At 34.8% G+C, this 21,471-nt stretch overlaps 1 protein-coding gene across 7 annotated transcripts in view; it reads left to right on the top strand.

Annotated features, from left to right (window-relative positions):
* The window catches only part of LOC106662419 (serine/threonine-protein kinase tousled-like 2), a 174,967-nt gene that overhangs the window by 109,101 nt on the left and 44,395 nt on the right, over window positions 1–21,471 (top strand). The window contains exon 2 of one of the 7 annotated variants that reach the window (XM_014386500.2): window positions 6,910–7,006. The exons of the other annotated variants lie outside the window; for them this stretch is intronic. Within the exon in view, the coding sequence (XP_014241986.1) occupies window positions 6,956–7,006 (51 nt within the window). The 5' untranslated portion in view covers window positions 6,910–6,955. The remainder of the gene's footprint in view (window positions 1–6,909; window positions 7,007–21,471) is intronic. 7 annotated transcript variants of the gene reach the window in all.

Raw genomic sequence — 21,471 nt, 5'->3', positions numbered from 1 at the left:
AGAATAATCACTTGCTATGAACAATAGATTGCATATGACAATCAGCGTCGGTCAGGGCAGTGGATATATGTCGTCGAAAGAACAGCTCACATGCCAAAACCAAATTGATGGTGTCCGTATGGAGGTCCACGGCTGGAATAATTCACTACAACTTTTTTCCTAGAGGGAGACCATTACCTCTACATTTCCGGCATTAAAAAAAAGTTAGCCACCCGTGTTGGGAAAAACGTGTACAATATGAACGTAAATTACGGACATTCCATGTGAGACAACCCAATACTTCTTAACTGTACAAATTTTTCTTTCGCGATTACGTGTTATCGTTGGCATGATTCACGGCCATCAATTAACGGATGATAAACTTGACGGACAATCCCGTCAGTTTCGCTCAAATTCAATTGTTCAACTACGCATAAAATATTTACACGATTTGGAAGGCGTTGTTACTACAACACTGTACGTGAGTTTTTTCATTGTCACAACGCAAATCGCAAAGTTGCAAACATTTCTTACAACACGGTTCAGACTCGGGCTGCATGTCGAACAACTGTGCGAACCGAAACTAGACGCGATTAGAATTAATTGTGGAACCTGTTTGGTTTTGTGACTACGCCGGTTTAAAAAAAAAAACCTTTTCCGCCCGTTTATCGACATATCAACGGAGACGAAACATATGCCGGTCTTCCCTGGGCTATTATTCCAGCACCCCATCTTTTTTACGTAACGCTTAATTTCGAGACGACGGATACGTAGAACGCAACTCTAAGCCTGTTGTAAAACCCAGGCGAAAAAGTTTCGAAATTGTTTTCAGACATTGACATTAATTGAACATAACTGTAACGGAAGAAAATTAATTTGTAAATTTCTCTTTAAGAGGGTTAAAATCATAAATAATTCTAAAATAATCTACATAAAATAACCGAACAGTCAACTTAAATTTGAGCATTAATTTAAGATTGATCAAAAAGAGCATGGTTGACTCTAGTCCTTGTATTACGTTTATGTTGAAAGAGCGAAAATCGACTAAATAAACGAGCCTCAGTTGTATTTTTCCGCGAAAATTTCCAATTCCATTTTGAACAGGCAAAGTTGTTAATGATGTTTTCCTTTCAATGAAACGAGTAACATGCGGCTTCGTTCATACAAAGGAATGGCAAACTTTTTTCGAAGGGCCAAATAGTAAACCACATCAGGTCCTTTCCAATCTTCGCTTATGCGTTCCTACTGTCATTTCTTGCTCATGTTCTGCCCTCTTTTTCTTCTTCTCGAAAAGACCCACTTCATTAACAGAGGACCTGCGTCCTACTTTGTTTGTCTACTTCTAAGTCCTTACTTTACTTCATCATAACTTATTCGGTCCGTCCTTGTCTTTTTAATTCTCTTTCTCCAAAAATCCATCATAACAGCCACCCTCGAAAATATTTTGCCAGGCGTAGCCCAGATTTCCGCTGCATAAGTAAGGACGCCTTTGGTGGAAGTTTTCTTTTGAAAGACTATTATTCCAAAGCGCAGAATGAAGCTTTTTGCTTTTCTAGCCTGCTCGCTTCTGCTTTGCACTTCCGGCCCTAAGCCCCTCCTCGACAACTAGCCAAGTATTTAAAACTTTCGACCGCCTTGCTGCAGACTTGGCCATTTATAAATAACTATGTTTTCATTCTAGCCTCTGCCAATAGCCGTGTTTTTTTATTATTTACTTAATTTTTTTTCAGTTAATCTTCATACCTTAATGGAAAAAGTCTAGGCGTTTAATTTAAATTTAAATTTATTAATATTTAAGTTACAGTAAGTATGTACTCCAAATCTATGCCCATCGGCTATGGTGTTAATGAGTGCCAGCCCCATTTGATTTGATTGCAAATTTTCTATGTAAATTGAATATTATGTACATAGTTTTTATGTATGGTCTTGGTTGAGATAAAAAAGACAGTGTTACAAGCGGGATTCGAACCCACGGCCTTCGTCTAAATACCCCCCTGCTCTACCACTTGAGCTATCGTGACTTCGATCCTCTCGGACACCATCTCTCCATCTCAATTTACAAACGTTCGAATTTTACCTCTTTTTGCCATTTTCAAATGTCCTCTAATCAGGATTCGATTCTCAGCGACTTACGAAGTGGCCACGGGGAGCTGTTAGTGAAGTGATACTTCTTTTACTTATTAAATATTATTAGATTTATATTTGTTAGTGGTCAATTGACCAAGTTACTTCTTTCAATTAATTATTCCTTTTATGTAAGGTCTTCGTTTGTTTTTATAAAATGCGAAAGGTTGTAGGTTGAAGTAGGGAAGTTGGTGTCACGTGCGGGATTCGAACCCACCAGCTCAAGTAGTAGAGCAGCGGTGTATTTAGCCGAAGATAGTGGGTTCGAATCCCGCTCGTACACTGACTTTTTTATCTCAACCAAGACCTTACATAAAAAGAATAATTAATTTAAAGAAGTAACTTGGTCAATTGTCGACTAAAACATAGATAGATTAATATTATGTACATATACGGGTGCTAGGCTGATCCCTGATCTAAACGACAAATCCTATTATAATTTTTCGGAAAATTTTCATCGATATTTTAAAATATTTCTTGCTCTTATCAAATCCGCATATTTTCATTGATATTACACAGACAACTCCTTGAAAACACGTTTTTTATAATCAAAACGGAAAAACGCTTGCGTACATTTGGCATTTTGACTGTCCTAGTTTATTATTTATTGTTTATAAACTTAAGCATAACTCGATTTAGTATTGTTTTTTCTAGAATACTCAAGAAAATTAATTCTACCCAAATATAGTTGGAGATAGTGCATATCTTATCAGGAGCTTAAGGATTATTCAAATTTAGCCCCCCATGCAGGGTGCCCCCTTCGCATAATCATATGTCATGCCAGATAATCGCACTGATGACAGTCAAATCAGTTAAATATCATTTAGCTTTTGTTGATCTTAAGAAACGTTTGAATTTAAATAAAATCTATAGTAAATTTTGGTATCAACTAAGAAAACGGAATATTTAAAGTTTTTTTGGTCTTTGACATTTTAAGGTCAATATTTTATTATCTTAACCGTCCTAGTTTATTATTTATTGATACATTTCTTTAAAACAAAACTGGGTGTTGATTTGGCCAGGATTCTCGATAAAATTAATTCTACAGGTTATATATTGTCCGAATGATAGTGCTCGTAGATGAGTCCTCTCGCCACTACGAAAATAGCCAAGTCCAAAACAAGGGCCGGGTTGTCTATATATAAATTCGGACCAGAACACTCGAGAAAATTAATATCGCCAGGGCGTCGGAACGCGTACGGGGGTGAGATATGGAAGGAAGAAACGGGAACTTGTACGGTGAGGGCATGACCTTGTATCCACTCGTTTCCACTTTCAGACCGCTAACAGACCCGTTCAACAGCCACCGACTCAACACTCCCACCAGATCTTCTCGTACTTGTTTTTATGAAAACCCTCGATCACTTGACCGGATCGATTTGCAGGCGGGTTAAGACCGCAGGACACGGGGCGTGGGGTCCTTTGACTATATATAGATATTGGGTGTCAGTCCGGCAACATGGTGTCCCACCCCAAAGAAGCCGCTCCCTGTCGAAAAACCGTCTCATTTGTCCACCGGTTTCTTCCCCTTGGTCTCGTCACCTCCTTGAGACCATGCCAAAACAATCGTCTCGTACGTTCGCCGTTCGATCGAAATCCAGTCGAACTCAGTAGGTTATAAATAGTCGTATCACCTGGTTTCTTCAACTTTGGCTTATAGTCAAATATTTAAATCTTCTAATTTTCTCTCATACCGTGTTGTAAAGTTGTTCCTTCTTACTCAAGAGAATACGGGGTTTTTTCCTTCGAAATTAAACCCTATATACCAGGAACTTATTCGTATCAAGGAGCCGGGGAATAAAAAACCGTTTTAAAAATAGATCCTTTCCCCAACAAAACGGTATCACAATTCTTCAAAGCCCAACGGTGCACATTCAATTATGTAGAAATAGAAGCTTGGCTGTTGAATGGGTTCAACCAACTACCAAGATATCAGATGATTTTATATCCTTAACAATCAGAAGAAAAGTTAATATTTATTTATGCTATAAGGAATAAAAGCACATGCTAAATGATGGCTCAATACAGCCGCAATTATTGGAAAATTAAAGGAATAAAATGATATTCATCTTTTCAATAAAATAAAAATATCCTCAAAATTTAGTTTTTATCGAGAGCTGGTAGCTGAAACAAAGGAACTAAAATTGTGCCGATCATGTGATAACATTTTGATTGGCCTTAAACATTGGCGTCAAGGTTAAGTTTTTCAAAATTCTTTCAATTAATTAATTTTTATGTAAGGTATTGGTTGAAATCAAAAAGCTATTGTCACGAGCGGGATTCGAACCCCCCTTGCAGACTTGGCCATTTATAAATAACTATTCTCGCCTCTGCCAATGGCCATGTTTTTTTATTATTTACTTAGTTTTTTCAGTTAATCTTTATAGCTTAATGGAAAAAGTCTAGGCGTTTAATTTTTATTTATTAATACTTAAGTTTAAGTTACAGTATGTACCCCAAATCTATGCCCGTCGGCTAAGTTGTTAGTGAGTGCCAGCCCCATTCAATTTACTTGCGAATTTTCTATGTAAATTCAGCATACTTTTTATGTAAGGTCTTTATTGAGATAAAAAAAAGTCAGTGTCACGAACGGGATTCGAACCCACGAACTTCGGATAAATACGCTGTTGCTCTACCACTTTAGCTATCGTGACTTCGATCCACTCGGACGCCAACTTCCCATCTCAACCTACCTTTCGAATTTGCCTTCCTTTTTGCCATTTTTACGACTTTATAAAATACTTTTTTACTACTTTTTTTCTTATAGTGCTTCTCTTCTTGTTGCTTCATAAGAAGCTTGAATACAATTTCTTTAAAATTCACGTATATCCCCCTTTTAATAAAGTTCGCAGTATAAAGCAAAAAAGTAAATAACACGTCAAATGTTAATTTTAATCGCGTAAAATTACTTCTCAGGGTTTTTTCCAAAATATTTTTGTATGTTTGAGCCTGTATAATTCGAAATAAAAAAAAAAATCATAAGGAGTTTGAATACTATTGGCGTAAAATCCATGAATATTACATTTTTAATAAGTTCAAATAAAGTGCGATGTATAAAGCAAAAAAAGTAAATAACACATCGGATGTTAATTTTAATCGCGTAAAATTGCTTATCAAGGGTTGTTTTTTTTTTCAAAATATTTTTGTGTCGGAAAAGTGCAGTGTTTTGATTATCTGCATTGTCTAGTTTGTCTTTTTTTTTCTTTTACAGTATGCTGTTTTTATGAAAAGCTGTATTTCCCTACTTTTACCCAATAGTGCAACCCGTCGTGTTCTTTTTTGTTTCAAAAGAAGACTGTATAAAATTTCATAAAATCCGTGAATATTTCACTTTTAATAGATTTGCAGTTCTAGCTTTCTCTATTTGTACGCCAAAATTTGAAATATTGTTATGTCCTATAATTCTTCTGGAAGTTAGAATATTTTATATTGTATTTATTAATCTATTAATAGTGGTTTTTCGGGTTCCTTCATAAGAAGTTGAACAGGCTCAACTGGGCACATATCTGTATGTTTGACCCTATATAATTCCAAATCCCCAAAAAATAATCATAAGAAGTTTATATACTACATATTTGCTTAAAATCCATGAATATTCCATTTTTAATAAGTCCAAATAAAGAGCGGCATATAAAGCAAAAAAGAACACAATAATGTTAATTTTAATCGCGTCACAAGCCTTTTTTCCAAATATTTTTGTGTCGAAAGTTTTAGTGGTTTGTCATCTGCCCTGTCTAATTTGTTTCGTTTCTCTTTTATAGTATGATCTTTTTTATGAAAAGCTGTCTTCGTGATAAAAGGTATTGCTTTTAATAAATTTGCATTTCGAACTGTCGCCATTAACTACAAAAAAAAAATAAAAAAATTGTGAAAAAAATATTGAAACTAGTAACTTGTCTCCTCTTGTCTCTTAGGAATAGAAATTTTAAATCCAGAGTTGATTGACCGATTTCAAATGATAAATTAATAGACAAACGACATTTTTTACTAAATACAAACCCCAAAATAACCTCATACTAAGAATTTAAGTAAGGAAGATCCACAACATTTTAACTTATAAAAATTAACTAAAACACTAGTATTAACATTTTAATTAGCCTGTAAAAAAGAAAATAGTTAATTTTCTTAATTAAATTAACAGAACAAACCATAAAATATTTTAATTCAGGCCAGTCGTTTTTCCAGGCAAGTGCTTGTCAAACCTAAATTTGGCAAGAGATCCTTCCTTTCTTCTTCTGCTTTGGTGAAGGGGATCCGATAAGTTTTATGTTTGTGGTGGCAAAGGGTGGCATAAGACATATTGGAACTTATCGATTTTTAAAGTTTTATTTTTAAAAAATCAATTTTTAGGTTTGGGCGTGAGAGATCTAAAGGGGGTTGATCTTAAAGAAACAGAGCATTTGCGGACTTTGTGTTATTTTTCATATTCGTTGCTACATCAAGGTCAACTTTTAGTATTTTGATCGTCCTAACTTACTATTTATTGTTAATCTCTTAGAGCCAAATTCACTAGGTAGATTTGGCTAGAATTCTTCAGAAAATTGTGCGTGCCTAATCTATTGTCCGAACGATAAGCATTCGGAGATAATGCCTTCATTTCATGGGATTATATTATTAAAAATCAAATCGGTACAATATTAATATATGGACCATAAGGTGGTTTTAATCAAAATTGAAATAAGTTATTCGACAGGGTCCCGTTTTCGATGTTGTAGGTAAAAGTAAAACGTCATATTTGAATATTTTTGATGTTTCTGTGTTTATTTCAATTTCCAAATCCAATTTCCAAGACAATGCAATTTTTAGGTTTGGACTCTGAGGGATCTAAGAACACACTGACGATCTAGGCGTAATGTCGAGGGGAACCGGGATGATTTATTACGGCCGATCAACAAAAATTAAGGTTCCAAATTTTCTTCTCTTGCATGGCACATGTTCGACAGTATTGATCAGTATCCATTTAGACTTTCATTGAATCATTTTTTAGTGTTGCATTTTTTTTTCGTACCTTACATTTTTTGTTTATCCTAGTGCTTTTTGTATTTGTTTATGTGTTCATTTTTTCTACAATTTTTTCTCGTTTTTCCCTCCCCTTAGAAAAACGTTTTTAGTCATTAAATGAAAATATTGAATTGGCGGAATTTTCCAGATAAGTTCTCCACTTTCTGGAAAATCGAAGAATTATCAAAGTTTGAGAAGTTTGAAAAAAGTGAATTAAACTTGGAAGATAATTTTTTTCATTCTAATCAAGTTTTTATAATAAATAACGTTTAATTTGTTTTAAACTTTTAGACGCTTAAAATTAATCTTTCAATCTTAAATTACAATCAATTTTGTTTTGACTGTCATGTAGTAAAAGCCTAAACAGACGTGAGGAAGGAAATTTGGTAAATCTTAACGAAGTTATAAACTTTTAAAAATGAAATAATTCATAAAAATACATGTTAGGATATTTTTCTTACTAGATAAAAATATTAAAATTGACATTGTTTTTTGAAATGGCTTTTTTTGTTAAGAAATTCTTGTATATAGAAAAAATAGACTTTAGTAAGCAATTAAGAGCTTTGAAAGATAATCCGAAACGTATATGTTGATATATTATTTCGTAATTTTTACAAGTTATAAATTTGTTTGAATTTCAACTTTTGAACTTTTTGGTCATTAAGAATCGTAATAACCCCTGTAAACTCACAAAGCTTAAAAACCTTAGCAAGTCGACGGAGATAAACGACGAGATTGCGCGCACCAGAATTTTTTGAATTTTCATTTTGAAAATCATTCATCCTTAAAATGTTAGAAATATTTAGAATATACATAAATGAAAGATTCTCATTTACAATTAATTAAGGTTTTTAGTTGAGATAAAAAAAGTCAATGGCACGAGCGGGATTCGAACCCACGATCTTCGGCTAGATACGCCGCTGCTCTACCACTTGAGCTATCGTGACCTCGATCCACACGGACACTAACTTCCCATCTCAACCCCACCTTTTGAATTTTCCCTCCTTTTTGCCATTTTAATTGGTCAAGTGGACCACGAAATTAGTAAATTCTCATTTACACTTTTGGCTTATGTTTTGCCGCCCCAATATGTTGATAAAAATTATTAGTAAATTAAGATACAATTTAAAGCAAATTTATAACGTTTTTATTTATTTCAATAAGTTAATATTTATGTAAGGTATTGGTTCAAATAAAAAAGCCAGTGTCACGAGCGGGATTCGAACCACGACCTTCGGCTAAATACCCCGCTGCTCTACCACGTGTGCTATCGTGACTCGATCCACTCGGACATCAATTTCCCATCTCAAGCCACTTTTCGAATTTTGCCTCCTTTTTGTTATTTTTCAAATTAGTCTTTATTTATGTATCACAATTATAAAAAATAAATGTTAAAGTTAAAGAAAAAATTCCAACTATTGTATTATTGCGATAAAAACGTTTAATTATGCGAAATTTGCATATTCAATATTCGAATATGAAGGGCATTCAAAAAACTTATTTCAAGGAAATGTTAATTATACCTAACAAAACCTAGATTAAATTGTTTAGTAAGTTAAAATTGCTCAAATTCCTCAGGGCGACGAGTCTGACAATAAGCCATACTTTTCTCACCATGAATAATCGACTTTTCATTGTTATGTGTTGTTTACAGAACATTCGTTTATTTAAATGTTATTTGTTTAGTAATTGTAAATCTTTTATGCTTCTGAATGAGCATTTTTAAACGATATTTTCGCAGATGTCTTTAAACAGAATATAAATTAAAAATATTCCATATAATGTTTATTGACTTAGGATTTTTTGGTAGAGGTTTGGATGGCTCCTGATATCGTAAACCTCTAATTCAATGAATCGTTTGAGAAGCAAAGCTCCTTTTCGTTGTTCAAAGTTGAAAAATTAACAAATTTAGTTTAAGTTGTACAGGAGGTCAAAAATTAGTCAAACCCCTTGCTTAACTACAAGCGAGACATTATAGACTTAGCAATTTTTAAGTCTAGTCCAAAGAACATTCGTTAGTAATTAGTTGTTGGTGTTTTAAGCCTTTCAATAGATTAGTTGTATGTCCGTCGATTCACTTAGGTCTGTTGCCATGCCTTGAAACTTTTTAACGTCTACCCTTTAGTGAATTCTTCCGAAGTAAAAACCAGCATTTATAATCGCTTTCCCCTTTATCTTTTAGGAGGGTGTTTCAACTACGAGGTTATATGAAGATGTTTTTGAGAGAAAAAAACTCATTTGTAAGTACGTCAGGTAACCCGGGACGTTTACCTTACAGTGGAGCGCCTTGTCAATACTTTAACCATTGCAGCCACCGACGCCCCCTAAAGTTAGTTGTTTCAAAAAACTAACAAAGCATGCTATTAAACATAAAATTTGTTCAGTCATACTCCTACTTGACACTTATTTGACGACAATCGGCGAGACAGTATGCCCACATTATCGAGAATTTTCACGTCTATTTTGATTCACTAGTAAAATGCTAGGATTATTGGTGATTCCGCTTCTGAAGCGGCTGTAGTCCTAGTGTTGATAGTTTTGATCTCTTTGATTAATCGCCATGTAGCTTCCTTTTCCAATTGAATCCCTAAGGGGAAAAACAAGCGTTCCTCTCCTTGTTTCCACGAGTGTTTGGGACAAAGGGGGCCCCCGGATGAAGAGGGGCGAGCCGACGGGTAGGGAAAAAAAATCAAGACGGAAAAGGATAAAGAACATAATGCGTTAGTAGAGGGGAAGTGTGGATAGAAATATCGATGGTAAAGCTAAAGGAGTTTGGAGCAGAGACGTGACGGACGGACCTTGAAGGTATTCAGAGCGAACAGAGTGGGGAATCCGTCTGTGACTTCTTAACTAATAAAATAAGGTAACGTAACGAGTCTCCGGGAGGGGCACTGCTCCTTGGGTCCGTCGCACCTTGTTCGATTCACCTTGTTCACGCTGTTAAGCGTTTCTTTCCCGTTCTAAAGATGCAACCTTTTATCACTAAGCTAAACTTAGATGTTGACTAGCGATAAAACGATCATTGCCATGTAATGCCCTAACTAATCAAGTTCGTGGTGTAAATCATTACTTAGCTATGAACTACCTATTTAATTTAATTTAGATTTGAAATGTTACTTTTAATCACGTAAATTTGCTTCACAAAGATTTTTCTTTTGAAAATATTTTCGTCGAAGAAGTTTAGTATGTGGATTGTTTATCTGCCTTGCCTAGTTTACCTTTTTTTCTCTTTAATAGTTAGGACTTTTCCAGGAAAAACATGTCTATTCCCACCTACACCTTTAGTGTAACCCTACATGGTATGCCACTTTTAATAGATTTCCAGTTCAAACTTTATTTGTTCGCAAGCATTTGACATCTTGTTACGTCTTGTAATCCTTCTGGAAGTTAGGATATTTTATACTGGTTTTTCTTTAAATCCCCCAGTCTCTTCGAAATATTAAAAAATATTACAATTTTCAACCAGCTTTAAAATGTTTTTGTATTTTTAATATTTCATATTGCGCAAAATTTCCTTGTCTACAAAATCGTTTAAAAATTGAAATTTTAAGCATTTCGGTACTCAAAGAATAACTATAGAAACTAGAAATTGTCTCTTCTTGTCGCCGAGCAATAGAAATTGTTTTTCAAAGCTTATAAAGAGTTGATTGGTTCAAATATTTCGAACTATTTATAAATTAATAAACAATTAAACCAAAAAATTGTCTTAAAAACAAACTCAAAAATATTCTCATATGGAGAATTTTGATCAGAAATTCTAGGACTTTTTGCTTAAAGAAATTCACTTCGTCTTTTCTTTTCTACCTTTACCTTATAGTTTAACTCTTCGAGGTATTTCACTTTTAACAGATTTGCAGATCAAACTTTATTTGTTCGCAAACAATTGAAATCTTGTTACGTCCTATAATCCTTCTGGAAATCAGGATATTTGATATTGTTGTTTTTTAAAGCCCCCGGTTTCTTGGAAATATTAAAAAACGTTACAAATTTCAACCAGCTGTAAATTTTCTGGTATTTTTAATAGTTCAAATTGCATAAAATTTCCTTAACTACAAAAATGATTAAAAATTGAAAACTTAGGCATTTGTATACCCAAATAATAACTATAGAAACTAGTATGTTGTCTTCTCTTGTCGCCTAGCAATAGAAATTGTAAATTTCTCAAAGCTTATAATGAGTTGATTGATATATTTCGAACTATGCTATAAATTAAAACAAAAAATTTTCTTAAAAACAAACTCCAAAATATCCTCGTATGAAGAATTGTGGCCAGGAATTCCACGACGTTTTAGCTTAAAGTAATTAACTTCGTATTTTCCTACCTCTACCTTATACTGTAACACTTTGTGGTATGCCACTTTTAATAAATTTGCAGTTCAAACTTTATTTGTTCGCAAACATTTGAAATCTTGTTATGACCTATAATTCTTCTGAAAGTTAGAATATTTTATATTGATATTTACTAAAATTAAATTAAAATTTCCTTGGTCTCTTAATTACAAAATTTTTTCAAAATTCAAACCAGGCATTTGTACACCAAAATCCGTAGGCACATTTATGAATTAGGACTTAACTGTGTGCTGTAAGTACAGTTCGGTGGATACAATAGCTCTTAAAGAGTGCAGTATAAATTACACCTTGACTTGTCATCTACATCTACATCTACATACCCAAAGTTGTCTCATAATTGTAAATTTTTCGAAGCTTATAAAGAGTTGATTGATTGATCTATTTCAAATTATGTATAAATTAATGGACAATTAAACCAAAAATTTTTCTTAAAAAAAAACTCCAAAATATCCTCATATGTAGAATTTTGGTCAGAAAGTTCAACGATGTTTTAGCTTAGAGAAATTAACTGAAACTTTGCCGATCATATAATAAAATTTTGATTGGCCTGTAAACATCAAAGAGTTAATTACCTTTAATTAAATTAACAGCTCTAACCATAAAACATTTTAATTCAGGTCAGTCAAATTGACCGGGAAATCATTCTCTTCCACTTCTAATTTCAAAAATGCCTTCAGGGAATCTTTTAATTTTTTGAAAATTTGACTTCTTAAAAAAATTAAAAAATCACATATTTATAAATAAACTAGTTTATTATAAATTACAACAAATTTTAATATTAAAAAAATGTTTTTAGATGCGCTTTTATTCTTGCTCTGAACACGTATATCCTTTGGTGTCTTGGATAATTCATTGTGTAAACATTTTCTTTTGGGGGCCTCGGGGGCCGCAATGGTTTAATCGTTGACGCGACGCTCATCACTGTAAGGTAAAGGTTCCGGGTTCGAATCCAGCGGCCCTGCATTCGAAATCGACATACGTACAAATGTGTTTTTTTTTTTTCAAAAACACGGGCACCCCGAGGGTTTATATGACTTCTTCTGCAGTTGCGAACCCTCTTAAAAAAAGTTTAAAATTTCTAATATGAGAATATTGTATTACGTTAAATTTTTGTTTGATTGCTTATGACCTTTATTCGAAATCATCGGATAGTCAATCCTGGGCTACTCTGATCACGAATAAATCATGTACGTTTTCCTTATGACTTACGCCGCCATATTGCAAAGGAGTTTCTTTGTTGTTACTTGCCTTCTGGTCGTTTTTAACTCGATTCACTATGGGAATGCTAATGATTAGCAAGGTTGTTCTAATTATTGCCCTTTTCTCTCTCTCTCTCTCTCTCTCTCTCTCTCTCTCTCTCTNCTTACTCACTCACTCACTCTCTCTTTCTCTATCGAGAGTGATATTTATTTGAGATTAAATTTCAAAAGATGTAAAATGTTTCTGACCCCTCATCAGCATTCTCTCTCTCTCTTTCTCTTTCTCTTTCTCTTTCTCTTTCTCACTCTCAGAGAAAATTGGAGTGGATTGTACGTCGGTCCGGATCAAATCGCGGCTAATTTTAGAAGCCGCATGAAGGAGGAGCATAGTCGAGAATTATTTGAAGCGTCCACCTTTGCGGTCCCGAATTAGATCCCAGTTCGTCTGTTCGTCTCCATTATCGAAAATGGAATCCGTATCTGTCACTATCATCGATTCTATTTGATTATTTCCGAAATCCAGTTAGGTTTTTTGAAAGCAGCATAACTCTTTAATATTATAAACAAATCTCTCTATAAAAAAAAGTATCTTATCAGTAGTGTATTTTTTAATAAAACCAAGAAGGGAGTTGGAATAAAGATAATAAAATCAGCCGGTGGCGATAAGGAATAAGTGTGTTTTCGCACACACAGACGAGGATAGCCTTGAACATCTATTTAAACACAGGCAAGTTGTTTATAAATTGTATACAGGAACCGGGGAGTGGGAGAGATATGTGTGTCTTGTCCAAATTCTCAATTGAATATCGTGGAAAAATTTTCTCCCTTGGGGGCTTCTCAAAGGATTCCGAGACCAAGTGTCGACCGTTAATTAGAAAATAATGGGAAATTCGTTACAATCCGTTGAATATAGAAACGGTGGGAGATTTGTCCGAATTCCTCTCTTCTCCTATCAGATCGTTTTATAATCGACTCTACAAACAAGATATAAGCCATTAATTTTCAAAAATTACGATAAATATCATAAAATCTACCTCTTATAGGACTAAATTTTCCTTTATTACAACATTACGAAAATATTGAAAGGATTTTCTTACCTATTCTTTTTTTTCTACTGTTCAATGAAAACAGACCTGACCGCCATTTAAACCTGATATTTGCGATTATCCAGTTTTGTAATTGTTAAACCAAATTTCTTCGGCTCAGCATTGAACAGCTTATTGGGCAGAATTTAACGGCTTATCATGTTTCATTATCGATCTAAGATAATTATGTAATATTCTATCGTTGTGTTATACCAGAACCCACTTCTGAAATAATGGAAAATTTTACTGTTTTTTTCCTCTGATTCGTACTATATATATATTTCACAAGAGCATAATTGGATTTTTCTAACTAAATATGTCCAGAAAATTCGTTTTTTAACCTTCCATATCACGGAGCAAATTTTAGGTTTATTGAACCACAGTTTGCGACTAGAACTTAGCCATTGGACAAATAATTCATGCAAATATGACGATAAAAAATTAAATCCTATATTAAAAAATTATTATAAGACATATCGAACGATATTTGATAATCTTACAATAAAAAATTATCTTGTTGTGGTAGGTGTTTGATAATTAACTAGCTTACTTTGAAATGTGTCTATTAGAGCGTGTATTATTCGTGTTTTTGTAAAGGTTTCTCTTTTTCCCGGACAACTATTGACTCCATAAAACACATACAAAGACGCGTGAATAGTTACGAAGATTTTTAAATATTAGTGTCCATGTGATGAACCTAAACATTTCCTAGAAATTATTGTGAAGTCAGCGGACTCTTTTTTTATTGACTAGTTAATTATTGCACTGTATAACGGTTTTCCACATCCATAGGACATAATGACCATGTACTATTTACTACGTGCATCTAGGACAATAATATTTACCTGAGGTATGTAGTTATTATGAAAAACCGGCCAATATCCAGGGGGTTAGCTTGGATAAACAATAATGAAATAAACAAAGGCCACTAAGTTACAAATTTCATTGCAGCTTGTCTCCCTAAAATGTTAGTCAGAACATTTTAGACTAGTTTTTTTATCTAAAAACAAAAAAAAATTTATAAACACAGACAGTTTAGTTTCACCGTTGGTAGAAGGCATAAGGATTGTGATGCGTGAAGACCATATTTGGACTTGGTTTATTAACGTATGTAATAATAAACGTATAACCTTTGGTCAACTAGATATTTACGATTTAGTCATTTATTGCTCAATAATCGTATCGTTCGATATATTTTACGTACGTTTGTATTTATACGTAAGTTGGTAAAAGAAAAAGCTGAAATGATTCAATCCAAAGAGTAAAAGGATGGAATAGACCAATGCCTTGTTAATTATGCTTTCGTCACGAATGAAATCCTCTGATGCGTAATAGATTACCCCATCCCATGCATCTACTGACCGTATACAACAGTTTTCACGTGCTACTTAGATTCTCTGAGGAAAATACTTAAAACGTTTCGGGTTAGAGTTACAATACGATAAAGTGAAAATATTTCCGTGTTTTTATATTGATGTGGAATTCAGTATAATAAAAATGTCTTGAAACAGCCAAGGTCTGGTCAAAATTCCTATTGGATATAAAATGAAAGCAAGAAAACAATAGTAATTGAATTTTTGCAATCTTATTCGATGGAAGAGGTTGATGACCAGGTCTCAGCCTAGTGCTTAGAGTTTTAAGGAAATGTTTGAAAATACTTCGTTAGATTTCAAACAGGATAGAAGAAAAATATAGCATAACCGTGCAGAACGCTTGTTCTACTCAACCTTTGATATCTTTGATATCCTATATCATAAAAAGGACTAGTGGAAAACGGCCGAATCGCGCTAGTCGCTTATATTGATAGTAGGATCAGATATTAAACCAAGGAAAAGCATTTATTCAAAATTGAATTTGGTCTTTTGCTGAATTTCTCGGTATTTGATAAATTTGAAAGACGTACTTACTCGAGTAGAAGAGAATGGAATAAACGCCCTGTTTATGCTTTCGTCATGTACGAAATTCTCTGGTGCGTAATGGATTGGGGGGAAAGGTCGACCAGGTCGGCAACACCGCTTCGAGGCATAGCTTATAATGGCGGACTGTTAAGCTCAGTGGCCCCATTAATCGGCGTACGATTCGCCATTAAAAAAAGAAAAAGAAAAAAAAGAAACAACCTCAAAAATGAAAAACATTCCGAAATTACAATGGCGCGATCGGAAGGAGAGAGGGAATAAACGGAAGGCTATTTAAAAATGCGTGTCTTGACGGAGCTGACCCAGTTCTACGGGCGTCGAAACAAATCGTTTGGCTTAGAAGAAAAAGACAATTTCTGGTATTATTATTTATTTATTTTTGTAGTTAAAGAGAGAAATGAGAAAAGCGTGGAAATAAAATGACCTTGGTAATTGATTGTTAGAAGAGATGGGTCGATTGAATCTAACCCGAACATTACAACGTCGCGGCCGGTGCGGGCGAGGGCCGGGGGGTTTAAAGCTTGCAGTTAAATGTCGGTGAGGTAGAGGCGGTGGTGCCAACGGCATTTGCTTCAATGTTCAATTCACGACGAGGGGCGAGGCGGGGGTGATGTGCGAGGTTTGGCAACAGCGACCTCGTTCGTTCCGACGGACAACAGCGACGACGACATCCCTCGCTCTTCCTCTTCGGCTCCGTTCGGCCCCGCTCCGTTCAGCGAGATGTGGAAATCACGTGACCGAACGTTGCCCTCCCTTTTTCCACTATCGTACCTCGGGTCCCCCTCCGCACGATCCTCACATTCTTAAACCCTACAGACTGACCGCTTTCGCATGCCGTCTTATTCAAATGGCCGCACAGTCTACCGATTGGGTTCCGCAGAGGATGGAGACGGTTTTCAACCAAATTCAACGGATATGCGACAGTGATTTCACTTTTAACACTCCCCGTCCCGAATGGGTATAGTGCTGAAATAACGTCGATGACCATTTGACATCACAGCCTTCATCTCTACGGCTATTATCCATGCTTGAAATTCCGTGGATTCCTGGTGATTTACACAGCCGTGACCTACGTGGCCTAACTAGATGGTAGATTGACTCTCAATTTAAAATTGTTATACATATTGACTGACTAATACATGTACAACTTTAGTTCAAGTTCACATAATATTATAGTCCTCATTCATTACAATATTAATCATCAAGCGGTCATAACTGACCTATTTAAAAATTTCAATCAAATATACTTCTCATTTAATGTCTTGGTTAAGATGAAAAACTCTGTATCACGAGCGGGATTCGAGCCCACGTCCTTCGGCTAAATACGCTGCTCCAACCATTTGAGCTATCCATTTAAGTACCAAACCTAGTATCTCGAGTTACTGTATCTCACACAGCTTCTAACAATAGACGTATTGTTTTAAATAAATCTTAATCAGTAGTGTATAATGAAATGATTCATGGAAGTCTGCTCTATAATTTTCCCGACTGGGTAAAAATATTTTTAAGCCGGAATAAATTTTCAATTAATGTCAATATTTCAGTTTATAGCAAATGGAGCATAGTAAAAATTACTCGGCCGTGATTTCTCTTTTAACAGACAGTCCTCCGAATGGGGATAGTGCTCTAATAGCGTCGATGACCATTTGACAACACAGCCTTCATTCCTATGGCTCTCATCGATGCTTAAAATTCCGGGGATTCCTGGTGATTTACAAACGGCATTACTGATGGTAGATTGACTCTTAATTTAAAATTGTTATACACATTTATTGACTGACTAATACATGTACTACGCTAGTTCAAGTTCACATAACACTATAGTCTTCGTTCATTTGAATATTAATCTTTACATGTTTAGTGGTCATCATTGACCTACTTAATTATTTCAATTAAATATATTCACACACTACGCTCTCAACACGACACAAAAGAAAGACCAGTCTACACAGAAAGCAAACACTTTGAGCCCGGAAGATGATCTAAATAAAGATCGAAACGTTGGCACGGTAAAGAAAATGGTTTTCTAAAATCTACGTCACACCATACCGCATCCTGCGATCTCCAAATAATCATTGGCTTACAGTAGCTAAACACCACACATTAAATATAATTTTTATTTAGTCTTGGTTAAGATGAAAAGTCAGTGTCACGAGCTGTATTCGAACCCACATTACAATGGAAATATGGTAAAAAGAGGGAAAATTAGAAATGTTGTAGGTAGAGATGAGGATTTGGTGTCCGAGTGGATCAAAGTAACAACAGCTCAAGTGGTTAGAGCAGCAGAGTATTTAGGTCGTGGGTTCGAATCCCGGTCGTGACACTGACTTTTTAATCTCAACCGAGACTGTAGATATAAAGTATAATTAATTGGAATTCATTATGATGTTCGATCTAAACTGCCGATTTTTATGTATAGATTATAATTCAAGAGATGATTTTCACAAACTAACCTGTTCAAAAAATTGTGGATTGACCCTACTTCAAATTCGGTCACTATTTAGTACATTTAATTCATTACGTAGTATTTCTTCCTCTTGCGTTGATGAGTGGTTGCATTCGACGTGGCATTTTTTATGAGGTTATGAATGTAGTGCTGTGGAATATTTTCATACTCTTCCAACAACGCCATTCTTCCTGCACATTAGGGGTATTCACGATGTTTATTAGATGTTAACTCGTGTTTACTCGAATCTAGAAATATACAGTAAGATCGTGAACGCCCCCTTTTTTTCTTAGCATGTTAAATGTTAATTTTTCCTCAGTGCTGCGCGTGGTGACTGGTAGAACCAAAATAAAAGCTTTACCCAGCCTTTGAAGGCTTAGTGTTGCTTTTTATGGTTTTGTTTTGTGTTAAATTATAAGATGCCAAAAGTTAGTAAAAAAGCCAAATTAATCAATTGAAAATGCTATATATGCACACAAAAAGTAATAACAAATGACACGCTTCAATTCGTGCCGACATACCTAACTTGTATCCTAACGACTAACAGCCTACTACTTTTAGCAATGTGGACGTATCCACTATGTATGAGATAGCTCCGAAATTAACAAAAGAAATGTGCAGGTCTGATTTAATTAATGGGTAATTTAAAAAAAATGTGTCGACCAAAAAACAGCTGTAAATTCATAGCCGCTAGTTGTTTACCTACTTCATAACGACTAACAATGTGACTACAGCGCTATTCGATTTGACTCGAAAAAGAGTTAACAGGGTTAACACACAAATCGTAAATACCACCCCTTATGTCTAATTCCTACATAGTTTTCATTCATCAAAACCTTCATAAAGCATAAGCCATTTGATTCTATGGTTGTTCTCAACTGCCGATGTTTATATGTAGGTTTTTAATTCCATAGGTTCTTCGTGATTTACAAACTTCCATGTACACAGTGGCTTGACCAAATGATAGATTTTTGTTCCTTGACATGTGTTAACTATTCTAAGCTTAGTTAAAATTCAGTCTTCATGCATCACAAATCTTATAAGGGGTACCCCCCTAGGGATGATATAAACTGCTATGGTTATATGTAAATTTTTATTTCGTTATGGTTCTTGGTCATTTATAATCCTATCTAGCCAAATGGACACTTGAGACGCTTTTCCGGCCCATGTTTTGTTCGACGAATATCCGATAGTTATTTAAATAGATAGTTGTAAAATTCCAGGGATTACAAACCCCCGAAACTAAAGTGGACTAACTAGATGGTGGATTGACCCTACTTTATTTATAACCCAATACAGTTCGTGGTCCGATTGACCAATTATCTTTTTTTTTCAATTAATTAATCTTGGTGACTTAGGTATTGGTTGAGATACAAAGTCAGTGTCACGAGTGGGATTCGAACCCACGACCTTCAGCTAAATACGCCGCTGCTCTACCAGTTGAGCTATCGTGACTTCGATCCACTTGCCATCTCAACAACCTCACCTCTCGAATTTTCCCTTCTTTTTGAAGAAAATTTTTTTTTCTCAACTAATAACTTTCATAAATATTTATAACTGCCTTGTCAATTTTCTTCCTTCCATTAAAACCCCTTCTAACAAAACAGGGAATGTATACCTCAGGTTTCAATTTTGTAGACGTCTGGTTATTTCCATCTCTCTTGTTTGTATGATAACGAATTGTATCAAAACCTTGAAAAATTTTGGGAGAACCAAAACAACCCAATTATGTACTTGCCTAGTTATGTACACTCTTGATTCTGGGAATGGCCTATTTAATTGAATTCTGGAACCATCTTTTAGTATTATTTAGCAGCTAATTTATCAATTTACTTGAAACCCTCTTTGCTATTAGGTTTTTTCTCGCGCAAAGAGGCAGCAATTTCAAAGATGTAACGTTTGTTGCAGGTATCCAGTTTTCGATTGTTTAAAATTTAGTTTTGTTGTATGGAAACATTGCCGGGTTGGGTCTTGTATCTTTGTATAGTATTGAGTCATCTTGTTTTCATGGCATCTATTGTATTGTTAGTATGTTTTTCTCTTTTTTTGGGTGGGGAGGCGTGAGTATTCGTGCCCATTAATCCAGATGAAGACAAGTGTCCTCAAGTGTTTTTACAAAACAGTTTTTGTATATTGGAACTTGATACTGTAGTAGTAATGCGAATAGAGGGGTAAGATTAGACCGTAGGGTTACTGGTGACCAAGCGTATACAACACTCAACAATTGGTCCAAACTAGTGCATTATTAGTTAGTATGACACATTTAGATTAGATAAATTATCCACATTTAAGAGTAGGTTAGTTATTTTCATTTTTAAGCAGATTTATCAACTAGTGCACATTACTCGTGGATTGAAATTTGATAAACAGACTTAACTGAAATGAGTTATAAAACTCAGATACCCAAAAACGCACAAACCACCCCTCGAGACTTAAGTTGACAGTCTTCTCCCGTATGTTTCATCATCCGAATAAAAATTATCTTATTTTTTTATAAATCGACACCTATTTCTTCCTTGAGTCTACAAATATGTAGATTTTTAATGTGCTTCGTGATTTACTTATTTCACAGTTATATGAAAGTGGATGACCCTAACTCAAATTACCTTTCAGATTTTTTACTTTACTTCGTATTGCCTATTTAGTGCAAATACTTAGTTTAAGTTTAGATTCGTCAGAACCCTCATAAGCCATACCCCATATCGGGTTGTACTAAACTGTGATATTTAAGTCCTAGAATTTTAAATCCAGTGGTTCTTCGTGATTTGCAAACTTCCTTGACAAGCGGCCTAACCAAATTACTGTCGGTCTTTTTCCAAATTATTCCAGCGATAGTTGGTCCAATAGCCACAATTCAAGTGTACCACTGAAAAGGCGAAGATGGACTTCATACATCACATCTGTTATCTAGGTTGATCTAAATTGGAATTCAGCCTAACCAGATCAATGGTTAAGCCCCAATGAAGTTTTCTTTTCAGAAAACCTTATGCCTTTATGTAAGGTTGATCTAATCTGTTAATGTTTACATGGTGTTTTCTAATTCCTTGTGATTTAAAAATCTATGGTCCTGTAGACCCACTCTACGTTATCTTGTCGGTTATTTGATCGATTGACACGCCCATCCAAGACATTCCATTGAATACTAAAATAGACCCAGTTCAAATATAGTACTAATGAGTCAGAAGCCTCATCCTTGCGTCTTCTACCTAATCCTCTCTGACCAATACTATTGAGTCTGTCCTGTCGCGAATTCTATTACGGCCCTGAACTTATTCCCCATTTCCTCTTGTGCGTTATATTTTTTAGACTGCTAGATTGTTTTCGAACAGGTGGAAATCTCCAATGTCAAGTCAACTCCTTGTTTTATGATC

This window comes from Cimex lectularius, unplaced genomic scaffold (genome assembly GCF_000648675.2).
Source record: "Cimex lectularius strain Harlan isolate CLEC.00 unplaced genomic scaffold, Clec_2.1 scaffold33, whole genome shotgun sequence".
NCBI classification, from domain to species: domain Eukaryota; kingdom Metazoa; phylum Arthropoda; class Insecta; order Hemiptera; family Cimicidae; genus Cimex; species Cimex lectularius.
This window is presented reverse-complemented; position numbering and strand designations above follow the sequence as displayed.